Below are 17,563 nucleotides of genomic sequence, written 5' to 3'. Positions count from 1 at the left end.
TTAAAAGACTGATGTTATATTTTAGTCCATGTTTTGCCTTAAGCCAATATTTCAGCATAAAAATCTATTCTGTTTTTGCGAACGCAGAGTTATTTTGAATAAAATCAGGATTTGTTTAGAACATGGAATAATGAAGAAAATAGGCAAACAAAAAACTTATAAAAATATGGTACTATTAAGCCACTGATTGGAAGGCAAATTTCCTACTTATTTTAAGCTACTGGGAGGCTGATAGCATTTTTTCTTTTTTTTCCCCTGTATTTGAAAACATTGATTTTTTAGAAAAGAACAACTTAAAAAATAAAATTGCATATTATGATTACTGTTATTCTGATATAATCTTGTTTTCCACACAGATGGGTATTCTTGCTATATTTGCCATACCATTACTCCTTCTAGGGATCAGTGGAATTATTCACATTTACCAATCAGTCATGTGGTTAGTGTCTAAGTCAGCTGTGCAAAACAAGGTGGTGGTCATCACTGATGCCATCTCTGGGCTGGGCAAAGGTAAGTCATGTCATTTCTTCAAAAAAATGAAAAACAACAACAACAAATAGCCTGACCTTTTAGGTCATTAAAAGTGTATTGATCATTTTCTGCTTATCATTACTGTCTGGATGAATCAGAGATTAGGAATGTGGTTACAAAAAAGAAAAGAAAAACTGAGTTTTGAATGTACATTTTTGGTCTCAGCAACTAAATTGCTGCAGAACTTTTTATTCAATGAATTCAGTAGAATAAGAAGTCTGAGAAGCCAAAAGTAAGTGCTATTTTTAGCATATTGCTAATATGAGATCTTTTTACATTGACAAGGTAGCTGCAAATCAGTATAAGATGGTGTCACATTACTCTTTTGCATGTTCCTGTCCCTGCCTTAAGGGCTTCTTCTACCTGAATTGGCCATAGCCTGATCAGGAAATCTTCTGGGGATCTGGCCAAGTAAGAGGCAGCTCAGGCTGGTCCTTGTTGCCTCCACTGACTACTGGGGAGGCCTAATAGGAGATAAAGATCCTCTTGAAATAGATTTATCTTGGGATAGATCATATATGGAAAGAAGGGTTTGTGTAGACAGTCCTCTGCTTTTCACCATTGCTCTATGTCAGCTGTGATGCAGCAGGTGATAAGTTTCTCTGTACCACTCTGCTCAAAGGTATACCGGAGTTTCATTTATCTGAAAGTTTTAGGGAGGCAGCACATAGAGCATGTTTTACTGTTTACAAGGGTCTTTTCGTGTTTATTTATACCGCAGTAGACAAATGCTTGCAAAAGCCAGAGTTGGTACTATAATGTCTGTATTTTTTTTTAATAATGAGGGCATTTGTAGGGAAAGGGTGTTAAGGAAGAAAGACAAAATTTTTCATCATCTATTAGATCATTAGAATAGATTCACCATCTATTAACTGACATATTGTTCTTTTCCTAATTAAATTTTGATTACATCCTATGAAAAAACCATCAGTACTGGGAGAGTTATTAATAAAAACATGCGTGATTTTTAATTTATTTGCTCACATATATATTATTGTTTCATTTGAGGTTATTTTCTTGTATATATTTTTATTCTTTCAAAAATTAATTACTTCTAAAGGAAGGATTCAACTTCATTAGCAAAAACCAGCCACCCCTCTCAATCAAAATAAGCACAATTAACTTAATATTATTATTATTTATTTCAAACTTATTTCTCTCCTAGAATGTTCTCGGGTGTTTCATGCAGGAGGAGCAAGGCTTGTGTTGTGTGGCAGAACATGGGAGAAGTTAGAAGCCTTATATGATGCTTTAATTAGTGTGGCAGACCCCAGTGTGGTACGTATTTCCTCATTTGGCTTTGAAAAATGACAAATTGAGGTTAACAACTTTTTCATATACATAAAATGCTTTTTGATTCACTCTTACCCAACAGAATCCACAAAGAGAGAGAGGGGGGAGTATCTTTGGAGGGTTTCGTGGTGCTGAAAGTCATAAATCCTGCTATTTTGAGCTAATTCAAGGCAACTAGGCAATGAGTGGTGCTACATTTTGACTAAAATATAGTCTGAAGCCACCCAACTAAACAGTGTAGATAGAGGGATTTAATTCAACTATAAGAGATTCAAAGCTCTTCATTGAATCACAGGCCCTATCATTTATTATCCATATAATGAGAATTCAAGAAATGGGGGATGTGTCTAAACACTAAATTCAGTTCTGCGCAGAGAGTCCCAGCTACTTGTCTATCAGATCAAGTGAAAATGGGTACCTTCTGTTATTACCACTGCCTCCTCACCCAACTTGTGATGCAAAATGGACAGACTCAGGAGATGTGGAAGCTGAAAAACAATCCACAGACTGAGTCTTCCCCAACCTTGCCTCTAAGTGCAGCATACCAGTAAAAAACAGGGCATAAAGGCAGTCTCAAGGTATCCTTATGTTGCTCAGAAATCTTAAAAATTCATACTACTAGCCTGCAAAAGATCCGTAAAGGCTGACCATGCTTTCAGAAGTAGTAGTTTGGAAGGCATTTCTTTGGGACATGGGAAAGCTTTTCCTCTGTGGTCAACGACTATGACTCATCCCAGCTGCAGATGCTCTTGAAGGCATCACACAAATTCTATAGCCATTGCTCATAAGAACAAACAATATTTTTATTTGACCGTTTTTCTGCAGTGAGCTTTGTTTGTCTGTAAAAATAATACTAATAATCATAAAATAGTGTGTTCATATCACTCTCTGCTGACTTAACCAGAAAAAAAAAATCTGCTAAGGGATCTGCATTACATCATCATAGTAATATAGCAAGAGAGGAGCCTCAGAGTTCATTCATCTGTCTTTTGCATATGTAACTGCTGATTAAAAACTATATCTTTGCAGAGACCATACAAATGTAACCTCTGCTTGGATTATTTATAGCTGAATAAACTATTCCTACCTGACAATTTTACCTGCAACTTCAGTCCCTCTGTATACATGTAAATTATCTATAAAAGCACTGTATGCTAGTCTGCACAGTTAGCAACTTTCTCTAGCAATCTGCTTACAAAAGACCATAGCTTGAGGTGCTAAGTCTCACCCTCTTTGTATAGTTGTCTACGTCTACTGATTAGAGAAGGAATTGAGAGATACAAAGCTTGTTAGGGTGGAGCAAGTCCAAGTTAATCTTGCCATGGGGATTCCCAATAGATGTACCTAAATTTCAACACCTGATGTCCAGGGTACATAAATACCCCCTATTGAGCTACCTTCGTTCTAGTGTGGGTTAGAATAATAAAGCAAGGCCTTTTTTTTTTTTTTTTTTTTTTTTGTGAGAATGATGAAAGCTCTTTCTTTAGATATCATGGAAAATGAATTTACAGAAAGAGTAAAGAGAAACACATTTTTACATAACTGGAAGTGTTGAAACAACCATTTTCTTTATTAGACATATACACCAAAGCTCATACTTCTGGATATCTCAGACATAAACTGCATCCAAGATGTAGCAAATGAAATCCTGAATTGCTATGGCTGTGTGGATATACTGATCAACAATGCAAGTATGAAAGTGAAAGGAGCAGTGCAGAGCATTTCACTGGAACTTGATAAAAAGATTATGGATGCCAATTATTTTGGACCTGTAACATTAACCAAAGGTATTTTATTTCTTTCTCAATTTGCTGTTACTGCATAAAGCTTGAGATCCAAGTTACTGGTATTATTCTATTTCATTTTCATCTAATTTTGTCTTCTCCACTATAATCAAAAACAATTCTGTGAAAAAACAGAACTCTCAGTCCTTGCTTGGGATATGTTGCAGGCATACTTGCCTCTGGCCCTGACTCCTGGATGGACCTTGGGCCTATGTTGTAGCTACATTGAGTCCTGGATATGAACATGGTAGATTTTTTTGTAGTTCTGTTTCTGGTCTCTTCCCCTGCTGCTCCTAGATGGACCTTGCCTTTCTTGGCATTGTGGTTCCTGGGACTGTGGCACATCAGTGAGCGTCTGCCCTGAGCTCACCTCCAGCTCCCACCTCACCTTCCCTCATGAGAGGTCTTTACCTGGCACTGGTTATTAGTGCTGAGAGCCCTGCTGAGCATCACAGTCACTAGATGTAGAAATGTTGTTCTGTGAGGCAGAGATATTCTAACTCTTGCCATGGGACTTGGTAGTCTGAATGCAAATCATCAAGAATTGGCACAGCTGTCTTAATCTGGCAATCCCTGACCCAGAAATGACTCAATAGTAGCAAAACAGATGCAGTGCCTTTTTATATTACCTGGTATTTCCTGGGTAGTATTTTCCTGGTCAGTATATTCCTGGGGATAAAATGGACCGTACAACCTTACCTTCATTTTTGGAAAGTTTATGTTCCTAACACTTTCTTTGACATAGGAGAGTATGCAATCTATCTATCTATCTATCTATCTATCTATCTATCTGTCTATCTGTCTATCTGTCTATAAAAACCCTTTTATCACTAGCCTTGTCAGTATGTCTTCATAAGAATCAGATTTCCAAGGAAAAATGATTGATCCATAAGAGAAATCAAAGAAATGGAAAACTGAAAGTAATGGCAATAGAAAGTAGACACAAAAAATTTAAGATATTATAAAGCCAGAAAACACAATCTCATCTAATTTCTGGAGACATTCTTGCTTAAATGGAAACAGGTCATTGACTAAAACAAACAAACAAAAATATCCAATTAAAGATTTTCAACAATTTCCTCTACCTCTTCTCTTTTCACAGCCCTTCTTCCCAACATGATCTCAAGAAAAACTGGCCAAGTTGTTCTAATTAATAGTATCCAAGGAAAGATAGGAGTCCCATTTCGTGCGGCTTGTAAGTTACATAGAGCAAAATGTACATTCCAATATTTGAACTGGAAGTATTCCATGATTCTGATAGGTTATTTTGAGTGCTGATTTGTATACTGATTTAATAAACTTGAATATACATTAATACAGTATTTAACTGAAATATTTGCAAAGAAGTGCAACTAGGGAATAAATAGTTTAAATACTGTTATGTGTAACCTCTGCCTAAGATACTAAAGGACAAAAAAACTATCAAATGCAAGTTTCCTAAAAATTCTTGGAAGGGATTCAGGGAACAACAAACAAATGTCAGGAAGTCTGGTGTCTGAACTGGGCATATTAGAACAAATTATAATAAAAAATAAAGTTAGTGGGGAGATGTGCAAATAAACATATTTGTAGAGATGGATGCTGCTTTTGTAAAGGAAGGTAATGCCTAACAAGTTTAATGGAGTTTTATTTAAGAGTTTAAAAGGACAGGTAGGTGACGTAACCTGCTTTGATTTCCAAGTGATTTTCAAAAGTCTTTCAAAAAGTCCTTCACCCAAAGCTCCTAATGAAACTAAGCTGCCCTGGGTTATGATAAAAGGTCTTTGAATTAATAAAATGGATGTATATAAAACCATGAATGGCAGGATAGATAACAGAGATAGTTGCTACAGTTATATCTGTTGCATGACATGAAGACAGATGAAGGAATTTCAAGAAAAATCAAAAGAGAAGGTTCTGTTTGTCCTGAAATTGGCTGCAGAAAAGGAAAAGATGAAAAGGCAAATTACAGCTGAAAAGTCTTTTTTTTTTTCTTTTTTTTTCTGGAACTTGATGGCATGTTCCTGCCCTTTGAGCAAATGTGCACTGAGTTTGCAAACTAGCAAAACCACTTTGGAGCAGCAAGGATTTCTAATGGAGCAGCAAAGAACCTAAAAAGATAGTGATGGAGACAGTCAGAAGTAAAAGGATCCAGAAGACAGAAGGCCCTCACTTGAACCTAGCTATGAAAGCCTGACGTCATTTTTTAGATTATATTATGCACAGATAGGTTTCCAGGACAGAGTCAAATATAGGGTAGATATGTGCTTTGCAGCTCTAGTCTTCTTAATACAAAATTCTGGTTCTTGGCCTAGATTCACATACTATTATTTTTTTTTGATATAATCTCAATAAAAAAGCACTGGCTGCAGTTAAAAAAAATCCATGTCATGAAGTTTGTATAAAATTAACTTTAATATTAAAAGCATCACAAATGAGAAATTGCTGCCGCAGGGCCAAAGTATAATCTTTTTTCCAAATATGAGCTGTCCTGCTATTTCTTCAATAGCATGCATTTCACTGCATGTCAATAATGTCTCATAAACTGCGGCATGAGACAAATTGGAGACTCATCTCAGGTAAAACTGTCTATCCACCAAAAATATTTTTTCACTATAGAGCAATTTCTCAAGTGATAGGTGTGCTCAGTGCTTCTAGTCCTTTGCCATTTTGCTCTGTTTTTCAAACATTCATGTTTAATGAATGATAATGAACAACCATATCCATGCATCTCTGCATCCCTATGTTTTTTTTAGATGCTGCTTCTAAGCATGCTGCTGTAGGCTTTTTTGACTGTCTTAGAGCTGAAATGGAAGAATTTGGTATTTGTGTCAGCACTGTGAGTCCAACCTTCATCTGCTCATACCATCGTCAACCAGCACCTGGCAACTGGGAGGCATTAATTTGGAAATGTAAGTTTTGATACATTAAAAGAGACTGTACCCATATATTGAAACAGGAAAAAAGGAACACTGGGAAAAGAATTGATCATCAGAAAGCAAATTAAAAAAAATATCATCTGAGAAATCAGATGAGTCTGGTGATTAGTGGAGGAATTTGAAAGGGGACAACATTATGTGAGTAAACAAACATACCAGGGCATGAAGAGTGGGGGTAGAGTAGGACACAAAAAGAGAGAGGAAGGAAGGCGTTTGGTATGGGTCAGTGAGAGACAGGTAGGTTAGCAAGGAAGAACGGAGAAGAAGTAAACACTCGGCAAAGCTAAAGAATGGAACATGTACTCTCTTTTACTACAAGATGCTGAATAGAAAATGCCAAAGAATTTGTTCTGCCTCAGGCTGAGAATGGTGGGGGAAGAGGCTCATCTTCTGTATCCCATAGGATCTCATTTCAGGAATTGAGATACTGAGGTAACAGTAATATGACACTTGTAATTGCAGTAATACAAAGTGAGGTAGGAATGGATGAAAGGACGAAAGACCAGAAAGCTTCTGGTCTTTTGCTTGCCAGAGAGGCAGCAGGTGCTGATCATCTCTTTTAGTAAAAGTGGCTACACTATGTGCTGAATTGAAGTCTGCTGACTTTTTTCAGTGGTGCCCAAGTCCAGTGAAAGCACTGTGGCCACAAGTAAGTCACGGTAGATAGGCAACAGGCCTGTCTCATTTGTAAAAGGCAGGAAATAAAAGCCAGACAATTTGGGCCTGTTAGCTGTCAGACTTCAGTTTCCAAATTACGCTTTTTCTGCAGAACTTGGCATCCACTAATATTAACTAAAGAACCCATTCCCTCTCTTGCCTGAGAGAAGAGGCTGAATTTAACCTCATGTGAACTAAAGCATACACAGTTCTTTGCAGATCTATACCACTGAAGAAAATGGGTTTCATTATTTCTCTTCCTGTGACTTCACTAAATAGTGAAGTGTTTGAAGTGTGCAGAATGAGCAAGAGAGAAGAGGAGCATGACAGGGATGAAAACGGAGACTGAAGACATTTGGAGAACCAGACAAACTGCTCTTGCTGCTGTTAGAGGTTTGGAGAGCTGCCTTGTGTGACTTGTTTTTTGAAGAGGTTGCTTATGAGCCACAGAAGTGCATGAAATGCAGCCATTTCAGCCCTTCATCATCAGCAGCAACTGCTAATTTGTTGGTTTGTCCAGAACAGGTTAATACATTCATCAAAATTAATTTTGACATCCCCAAAGGCGTTTCCTTTCTTTTGCTAAGTCAGCCCTTAGGAATACAGTAGGACTTCACAGAAAACACAGAATCACCAAATAGATTGGGTTGGAAGGGACCTCTGGAGATATCCAGGAAAATAACCTTCAGAGTCGAGTACATTTTGCGCTTTGCTGCTTCTCACCCACGAGTGGGTCAGTTATACCTTTTCATTCCCTCCTATTGCCTTGGTGCTATCCTCATACTGAAGCAATCTTGCTTTATGCCTATATACTCACTGACAGTAGAGAAAAGCTGGTGTGTCCAGACTCCGGGACCCTCAAACATGTTTCCTAAGTGAGAGCTCAGCTGCACTCTTGTTGCTCCTTCACTTAAGGACTGTGAGGACTTTAACAGAAAAGACTTCAACTTCACAAAAAGACCTTAGAGTGGGTGGGGTCACAAGAACTACAAGGGATAGAAATGGTAAGGACACGGAACTTATCTGTTGATACACTAGCTGGTATATTTTTTCATCACCATTTTGCCGGATGTGATTGCCTGTCATTCCTCACTGGTTTGATTTACAGTCTTTTTCAGAAAGTTGGCATACGGCGTGCACCCAGTGGAGGTGGCAGAGGAAGTCTTGCGCACGGTGAGCAGAAAGAAGCAGGAAGTACTTATGGCCAATCCTATACCCAGAGCAGCAGTTTACATTCGGACCTTCTTTCCAGAGCTGTTCTTTGCCATTGTTGCCTCAGGTATTAGGGAAGACCTGAAGACAGAAGAGGAAAATTGATTTTGTTCAGTTCTTTTCCCTGTTAATGACTTGAATAAAGTTTATGTTTCAGATATCAGTGCTTTCTGCTTCCCACTACGTGTAAAGCAGGAGGCTGCTTCCATAAAACAACCAGTGTCTTACTTAATTTTCTGCCATTGGCATACATTCTTCTTCTAAATTTAGTGAATGCGATGTTGCTGTTTGCATTACAGCAATGTGAGGAAAAACTCTGCTAGGAGCTACTCACACCCAGAGAGAGTTGCCATAATCTGTATAGACGTGTCAAAGCACTGAGGACCTGCAACAAATTTTCAAAGTAGCATCTAAATGTTAGTACTGATGGGGATTTACAGGGACAAAGGGTGGGGAAGTGGAGGGACATGGCAGACAGAAGAATAAATTTCAGTTGAACAGTGAAATCAGAGACCAGAGCAGTGCTTTCCATTTGTGCTTCAAGGAACTTTGAAAGAACAAAAATCTTAAACTAGAATGCAGAAGAAAATTGTATCTAAATAGGTTTTAAATATCTAAAATATACTAAAAAGAGGTTAGAACTAAACTGTTCTCCATTTCTGTTTTGGTAGGACAATGTGCTTAAATTGCTGCAAAGGAGATTTAGAGTGCATCAGGGTAAAAAAAAATTTAGTTGGTAAGAATAGTTAAGCACGGAAGATAAGTTGCCACAGAAATTTTAGAATGCCTGTCTTTGGAGGCTTTAAAGAAGAGATTAACAAAACATCTGTAAAAAAAAGCAATGTATGTTTAGTTTATCCTGCCTTGAAGAAAAGAAGGATTAGATGACCTTTTAAACGGGTCACTTTTCTATAATCTCATGTGTTTTTTTTTTTTTTTCCCTGATTTTGAGAACAAGATTTCTCCATCTGTATTTTTTAAATGATTTTTTTTTTACCCTCCGGGGAACCAAGGAACTCTTATTATTTAATCTTTTTTTTTCCCCTCTATCCCTGCTCCACTGGTGCAGGAAGGTGGGATGTGCAACTAAATATATGTTGTATATAAAAACAGGATCATAAAAAGAAATACGAAGAGATTAGTAAATCAAAAAATATTTTGTGAGCCTTATTCAGTCATAGTTTAATCTATATAAATATAGTCTAAATATAATTCATACTATATGTTTTATTTGGCAGAAAGAAATATCAAATGTTTTTTTCCTAAGCCTAAAGCTTGTGTATATGCCATATCAGACCTCCAAAATGGAATCACGAAAACCCATTCTGGGACTCAGTGTCCATAAGAGAATTTCCTAGGAGGAGCTCATTAGGAGCAGAAGTTATACTACAATGACAAAAAGTCTGGTGTCCGACAGAATACATGAACATGGCTTAGTTCCATGGGGAAAGCTCTAGTTTAGTACTATTGTCATGAAGATACCTAGAGAGTTTCACAGTTGAGGTGTGTACTACTAGGTGTTACTTATTTTATTTTTCCATCTTTCTACCCACTGTAAATGGATAGAAAAACATGGGTTTTCCAGATTTGCCTGGAAAGGTTGTATTTTTAATAACAAGTAACTTATTCAAGCCACACACCATCTGATACATACCTTCTTTGCAGCCCTGTTATTTGTTATTTGTGCTTGGGGATTTTGTTTTTTGAAGTCTTTGCAGCAGGGAATTAAAGGTGAAAATCCATAATAATCTGAAAACCTAACGAACTCATATTATCTACATTAACATTAGAGAACACTTAAACATCAGAGGAGTGCAGAATCTGTATCACTGTCTTTTGCTGAACGGAGGTAATTGTATCAGCTTTTTCAATACCAAGATTTCCTTGAAACATCCATGAAAATATCATGCCTTTATTAAGAAAAATAACTAATGCTACAGAAAGATGCATTTTTATTAATTAATGCTACTGCATTGTGATCTACCTTACAGTTCACAGGATGCCTTGAGATGTGGTTCAAATTTACAGAATTGAACTATTAGCCAGGTGATGCAAGCCTTTTATTCGATGTGCAGGGTCCTCTGTAGTTTTGTGAAAAGAGTTCACATACACATTGCAAGCTTTCACTGGAGCTGCAGGATCGGGAAACTTGTATTTAATCCTTAAAGTCCTTTCCAGCTTTTTTCTTTTGTGCTTGAACTCCAAAATAGTTTTTGTGTATTTGTTAATTGTGGTGACAGCTGCTGCCATACAGCAAGCGAAGGAACCCCATGCGAGGCTATAAACAAAAAGGTTTACAAGAGATTAGCAGAATAGATTCATACTCACCATACTTCAATTTTATTTTTGAAAATATTATACACTAGTGGTTATATCACTGTATATGATGGATAGGGCAACAGGGTGAGGGAAGTAGAAATATTTTTGGTTAATGATCATCCAAGTACCTGAGCTATGTAATTGGCATCTACGTACTGTTTCATTCATATTTAACATCTTTGAGTGAAACACTCTCCCTACTCACAATTCTTCTACTTAAACATTAATTTCAGAATAAGGACTTAAATAAAAATGAGGATGCTTAAAAATTAAAAGATGCTGTAAAGGAGATTTAAAAACTTCAAGACCCATTGAGAAAAAAAAATCATACCACATTCAAAAGGATTAAAAAGAGAAGACATGATTAAATAGTACTTAAAACAGGCTCACAGCGCTGAAATGCATTCCTGAGAAAATACAGGTCATGACCAAACTGAAGAAAGGATAGAAACTCTAAATGTTAATATAAAACCACAAGAAAATAGAAACAAAAAACAGTGTTGAGAGATAATTTGCTAAAAGAGCAGGATATTTCTAGACTACTGACTGGTCAATGCATGATCAAGGTATAAAAGTAACAAGTAAAAATAAGGCCACATTGAAATGAATAGGAGTTCACAGTGAAGGAAGTTACTCATCAGAACCTTCCTTCTGGTTTTATTATATTATCCTTCAAGGTCAGGATAATATAATAAAACATGCTTATGTTGAAAAAATTCTGCTGAACTCTCCTCTCACTCACAGCTGTTCATTGCCACATCCTCCCAGGAGTTCAATGAGCTCATCTGGGCATAAAATAACACTTTTTTTTTTTCGAGGGTTAAGGAGGGTTGCTTTGGCCAGAACTGGTTTTCAAGGTAATGATACAACTGGATGTATTGCCAGAAATTGGGGCAGTCAAATACGGCAAGTAAACACACAGGCTGCTAGAAGCAGGAACAAGAATGTGCAGGACAAGGGGTTATTGTTACATTAACCAGTCAAACTACACATGTCCCGGTGGGGATCAGTGGGAGAATTCTTGTAACAAAGGGATGACATGAAAGCACCAAAAGCAGGTGGGTTTACCTTGCCATGATAAAGGAAGCCAGGGATGGGACAGAATCATTCTGGAAACAGCTAGACTACTGAATTGCATCCCCAGGAGTGAAAGAAGATAGATCCATTCCTTATCAATTAGGCGTAAATTCCTTGATTAGAGGGAGAAGTGACTGAAATGTAATGGAATAACCAAAAATAAATCAATAGGTACCAGTAGGACCAGCCATAATCCCACGTGTGAGGTCTCCAGTCTTCAGGACCAAGGTTGACAGTCATTTGAAATACAGTGGTGTACATCATGTGAGCAACCATGCCTAGAAGACCTAAAAAGTATAAATTCATAAGAATATTAGAAAATATGAATTGAGGCCCTTCCTCTGTCAACTTATTGCAATTCCCCCTTGAACTCCTGAATAAATACTGGATATTATAATTTAAGTTTATTTATATGTCATGGATTTTACCAATACGATCACAACTTAAGATGCTTACTATAAATGGGACCTACTAGAAGAACCCAAAGGAACCACAGTCCATACATTGTGAAAGGCAACTAGCTGTCTGACTGCATCTCTCTGAAAACCTACTTCTTGGTAATTTGTCTTTGAGCAGGGATCAAAAAACAGAACAAAACAAATCCAAGTATCACTTAAATTAATTGCACAGGAATTTTGGCAAAGAAAGCAGAGAAAGGTAATGTTGAGATTATTTCACCAAGAGAGACACTGTTTTTGACAGTAATTCTAAAACATATACTAAAACATATACTTTTACCAAATATAAATTACTTTGCATATAGAACAGGAGTGGCTGCAGTGAAATGTGTTACACAGGAAGTCATACTAAATACTCTGTATGATTGCTTCTTACTTTAAAATTAATACTTCTATGAAACAGTGTGCATGTTACTAGCAGCTAGTTATTGCTTTTATGGAAGCTTTCCTCACGAACAATTCTATAATACACATAGAATCATAGAATATTTCACACTGGAAAGTACCTCAGGAGGTCTCTAGCCCAGCTTCCAGCTCAAAACAGCGTTAGCACTGAATTCAGACCAGATTGCTGACCATGAGGACAGGCAGCCTGTAGAACAGGTTGCCCAGAGAGGTTGTGTTGGTTACATTCTTGCAGCCTTTCAAGACCAAAATGGGCAAAGCCTTGAGCAATCTAGTCTGATTTCATAGGTGACTCTCATTTGAGCAGGAAGCCAGACCAGGGACCTCCTGAAGTCCCTTCCAACTGAACTTCCTAGGCTCCTATATTGTATAGTGTTGAATAAGTATGCAGAAAATGAAACACATTCTTTAAGACGATCCTCCACTAACAATTATTTAAGCAGATTCTATACTGTTTTATAAATGGCATTTTATTTCTACTTACTGCTAATTTTATACTCACCATGTCAAAAAAAAAAAATAAAGTAAACAAACGAAAAAAAACACACCAAGATATAGGAAGAATATATCATTTTATTGTTGACAATCAAATTAAAAATAATTAAATTAGAATAGTAAGGTAAAAATAACACATTCCAGAAATATAAAATATAAAAATCATATGAAGAAAATGATTATTTGTTTTGAATAGATTCCATAAAATTTTGCTGCATCCTGTTCTCTTGCCTGTGACTCAGTAGGACTGCAACTGTTCTTAAATCTGGACACTTCTATTAAACTTTAGTTGAGAGTCTGTCAATGTTGTATTTTCAGGAGGTATATAAAATGCAAACGATACCTGCTAGTACAGTGATTACAGCAGAAAAGGCATTGATCTTCAGCCCGTCAATGGCAGTAGCGTAGTAGCACACTTCTATTGACATAAGAATGGCTCCAGCCAGAAGCAAAATAATGTACAGTATCTCTGCTACAATAGAAAGCCATAAAACTCCTGGAAAAACAAATTAATAGCACTGATAATATAACAGTCATTTAGTTTTTTCATCATTTCTTCATTCTTCATTTTTATTGTTTATATTCTTGAGCAAAAGCTCCAAACTTGTGGGGACATTGTTATTATATTTTTTTTAATAAGATCTCAGGGTTCACGTAAAGCATAAATTATCATCTCCTCTACTGATATGGACATTTAGTGGGAAAGCATTTGCATCTTCTTTCCATTCTTTGAGTAACATTCAGTGCAAGACAGGTCAGTACCTTTGTCATACATAGTAGCGACACTAAAATTGCGTAAGAAAAATAAAAAAAGAATTAACATCCATTTTTGATGGATTTTATGACTTTATTTTTATTGGCATGCTAATGTCCTTTAGGTAGGAGCCTTCTCTGCAAGTGCTAAGACCTGCCCACAACCCTCCCAAGTCTTTTTAAAAAAGAAATTAATGTGTCGAGACAAATATTTCATTGCAAATTCTAGTATTAATTTCATATAAAGGTATATATTAACAATCATAGCTTAAATATAGCACTATAATAACGTATGTGGTTGATTGCTAAACACTACACATGGGACTAAACCAAATATTTTGGAGGTTAAGTAACCCTACTGCATGCAGGTGTCTGTGTGACAACTTGTATTCAAAAGGCATGTAGACATGGAATCCTTGGGTTAGGTCAGGCCTGGACACATGCAAGGTCTATTTCTTCATCAAATCTTTGTCTCAGTAAAGAAATCTGATTTTGTTCAGGGTCTCCAAAGAGCCCATAGTCCAGCCACAGCAGCATCATCCGTCCTAACCAAGACAACCTGCATCTAATTATTTTTGATAAATGATCCATCACTGCATATACACTGATCAACACTGAATGATCCCTGCCTAAAGTAATCAGGGCTGATACGCTTATGAGCAGGGATCCTGATGCATCCAGACTTTTGCCTACACACAGACAGAACAAAAACCCACCCATTTGCCATGCAGGGCAGGAGCCGCTATTTCTATGCAGGATTTCCCTACCTCAGGTACTCTTCAGGGAACACCGGCCACAATATTCCTCAATGTGTGAAGTTAGAGGTGCAAGGAAAGAGGGACAAAAAAAACTAACGAACCTTGATTTTCAGTACTCATATTTACAATTTACAAATGTTTCTGTTCAAATGGGGATTGCAGAGTTTTGAAATCATGTATTCAAATTTTAACTGACAGGGACTTTGATTTTTAAAAATTGAAATAAAGAGCAAAAGCCTTTATGGGATTAAAGTAAGCATTCAAATCAAAATATTTATATAGATGAATCTGGAAAGTTTTATTTATATAAACAAAATATGAATATTTACCTCGATCAGTAGGTGGAGTCAGGCTGATGAAACTTCTACATTTCTCTCCTAAGAAAGACATATAATTCATTTAAAAACAGAGTTCTCAATTATTTTGTATTGTGTAATACAGTATTCTGCATTACCAACAGGATTAGATTATTAAAATGAAAAAAATGAAATGCAAAATATAGCATAGAGCACAAATTTGACTTTATAGCAGCAAAAAAATTGAAATATTTGTATTTGGGAGACTTAAGGAAAGACTCTGAATTGTTTTTCAAAAATTAGCTGTGGCTGTGAAAGTCAGAATAGGCAACAGAGCAATTCCTTTGAAAAACTGAGAGTTTGTACACCACCCTGCTAGATGACCTGCTCTTCCTACAGCAACAAAAGTGCTGCTCACACAGATTTCTTCTATGTCTGATCTGTGGGGTTTTTTTTACGCAAATTCTGTTTTTTCAAGCCTATTTGGCCTCTTGACCCCCAAAGAAATTCTCTGAATAAAGCTCTCGGAATTAATTCTGCTCTGCTTTGAAAATGCAGGGCTTTATTTATTTTCTCCTACTAACTCAACCAAGCAAGAAAATAAGAACTGGCATAGGAGATGCACAGATTCCCTGACCTGTGGTAGTCACCACCTGCAAAATATCTTGTTGATTTGAGTGGGAGGTGTATTTTCCTGTGATCTTTGACATTCCTCCCTTAAATATCTTACTTAATGTAGAAGACTTTCTGATAAGAGGCAGCCTTTCAAAACAGGCATCTGCTAAAATATTTGCATTTGAAAGGATAGAGAATAGCTTATTTTCTCTATGATTACTTTTTTCCTGATTCTTGCGATTCCTAAACTGATGAGAACAATACATGGAAAAAAACCCTGGAGGCCTGAATTTACAGGATACATTCTATTTGTTGGACTAGCTCGGCAACTTTATTGATTTAAAATTATTCAGAAGCTTTCTTTAATGGCAGTTCTATTGATATTTACATATTCAGACTGAAACTCAATTAAAAGCCACAACTCATGATTTGTAAGTGTCCATGTTCACATCTTGTGAAAACAAATGAAAGGCTGAAATTAATTTTCTTCTCTTGTTTATGAAGGGAAAGATCACAGTAAGAAGGTAAAAATATTTGGAAATCCATGGAATAACATAAGTCTCACATACTTAATTGCTGAAAGAAATTCCAAATATTTTAAATAAAATACCACACAGTACGTTCTATGCTGCCTAAGGCATCATAAGCAATAATTCAAAACAAAAGTGCTCATTTTTGGTTCATGCATGAGGAACATCAGAAAAATAAAATGCTTTCCTGTTAAATTTAATCTGCTGCAATGACTAGGAGAATTTTTTAAAAAATCTTTATCTGTATTACAACATGTCACTCTAAAATTCTTAACAGAATTTATTAGGATATTTTAAAGAATTGATTGAAAAGTACCCTCTGACTTCCTCCTTTCCATAGAAGAGGAAATCCCTGAAAAATACTTTTCCATTTAAAATGCATGCACACTATTACTACAAACAGCCAATTAACACTAATAGACAGGAGAGGAAAAAAAACAAAAAAAGAATGTTTTCTAAAATAAATATATGTGCTTTCACTCACCTTTCCCATTTATATTTTCCTCGCAGGAATACCAGATCCCAGCATGAAACTTTCGGTCAATGAACTTGTCATCTCCTGTCTCCCAGATATATTGCACAGCATCGCTGCTGTTGGCATCAGGGTTATTAAAGCGGATGCAATGTTTCTCTTTGCTTTGTCCTGCACAGAAAGGTTTGGCAACTTTTCTCACCCCTTCGCACCAATAGCTGCTACTGAAAGCTGTAATAGAGAAGACTAAAGAGAGAAAACTGAGAGAAAATGTTGCTGAGGCTCTCTGCCGCCTGCCTGTCACTGGAAATGAAACGGGCATCCTCCAGAACTGCAGGATCAAATGTACAAGAAATAATACTTTATAAAACTGTATTACATCTGGATGGTGAAGCACCTGCCTATATTTATCATCCCATTCTACCTTCCTCTCAACATATTGTACCAGCTTTGCAGTTAAGACAGAAGGCAGAGATATGGGCATGGGCAGAAATGATGTGTCAGAAGAGATTAAGGCTGTAAGACAGTATTTGGAAGTAAATCTTGTGAACGGAACACAAGGAGGAGGGACAATAAATTACAGTTTTGCCAGTGAATCACAGGAATAATGGTTTGTAACACAGAAAGTACTGCAATATGACTGCATCGTGCAGTTTCAAGTGCTCCTGTTACACTGAACGCTAATTAAAATTGAATAGAGTGGTGAATCTTGCTTTAAAGGAATACCCAAGAAGATGAGAGCAGGTCCTAAATTAGAGCATGTCACAATGCTAGAGCATTTCCCAAGAGCACTGGTAAACTGCCTGTACTTGCTCCAAGTTCCAGCAGTTACAAATGGAAGTCTTATGTTTCATGTCTTCATTATTTATGGGATTCTTGGCATTCTCCTGTCTGCCTCCATGAATGTGTAATAGGATTTAAATGACGATGAAAGAATAAAATCTAAAAAATAGAAAAAAGGCTATATTTTCCTTATTCTCTCCGCCCTTC

At 36.6% G+C, this 17,563-nt stretch overlaps 2 protein-coding genes across 2 annotated transcripts; one reads left to right on the top strand and one right to left on the bottom strand.

Annotated features, from left to right (window-relative positions):
- Window positions 1–356: 356 nt before the first annotated feature.
- Window positions 357–8,500, top strand: DHRS7C (dehydrogenase/reductase 7C). Its single transcript, XM_010212460.2, has 6 exons — window positions 357–510; window positions 1,697–1,809; window positions 3,401–3,611; window positions 4,711–4,803; window positions 6,344–6,499; window positions 8,292–8,500. The coding sequence occupies exons 1-6, from the start codon at window positions 357–359 to the stop codon at window positions 8,498–8,500; spliced, it is 936 nt and encodes a 311-aa protein (XP_010210762.1).
- GSG1L2 (GSG1 like 2) lies at window positions 8,366–16,895 on the bottom strand. The gene is made up of 6 exons (XM_010212463.2): window positions 16,586–16,895; window positions 14,990–15,037; window positions 13,493–13,645; window positions 11,967–12,078; window positions 10,380–10,673; window positions 8,366–8,476 (listed from the first exon to the last, which is right to left on the bottom strand). Exons 1-5 carry the CDS (start codon window positions 16,893–16,895, stop codon window positions 10,418–10,420), a joined length of 879 nt encoding a protein of 292 aa, XP_010210765.1. The 3' UTR covers window positions 8,366–8,476; window positions 10,380–10,417.
- Window positions 16,896–17,563: the final 668 nt, after the last annotated feature.

The sequence above is a fragment of the Tinamus guttatus genome, unplaced genomic scaffold (assembly GCF_059628265.1).
Source record: "Tinamus guttatus ecotype Peru unplaced genomic scaffold, ASM5962826v1 Tinamus_guttatus_pri_ptg000649l, whole genome shotgun sequence".
Taxonomy (NCBI): Eukaryota; Metazoa; Chordata; class Aves; order Tinamiformes; family Tinamidae; genus Tinamus; species Tinamus guttatus.
Note: the sequence above shows the minus strand (reverse complement) of the source record. Positions and strands in the feature narration are given on the sequence as shown.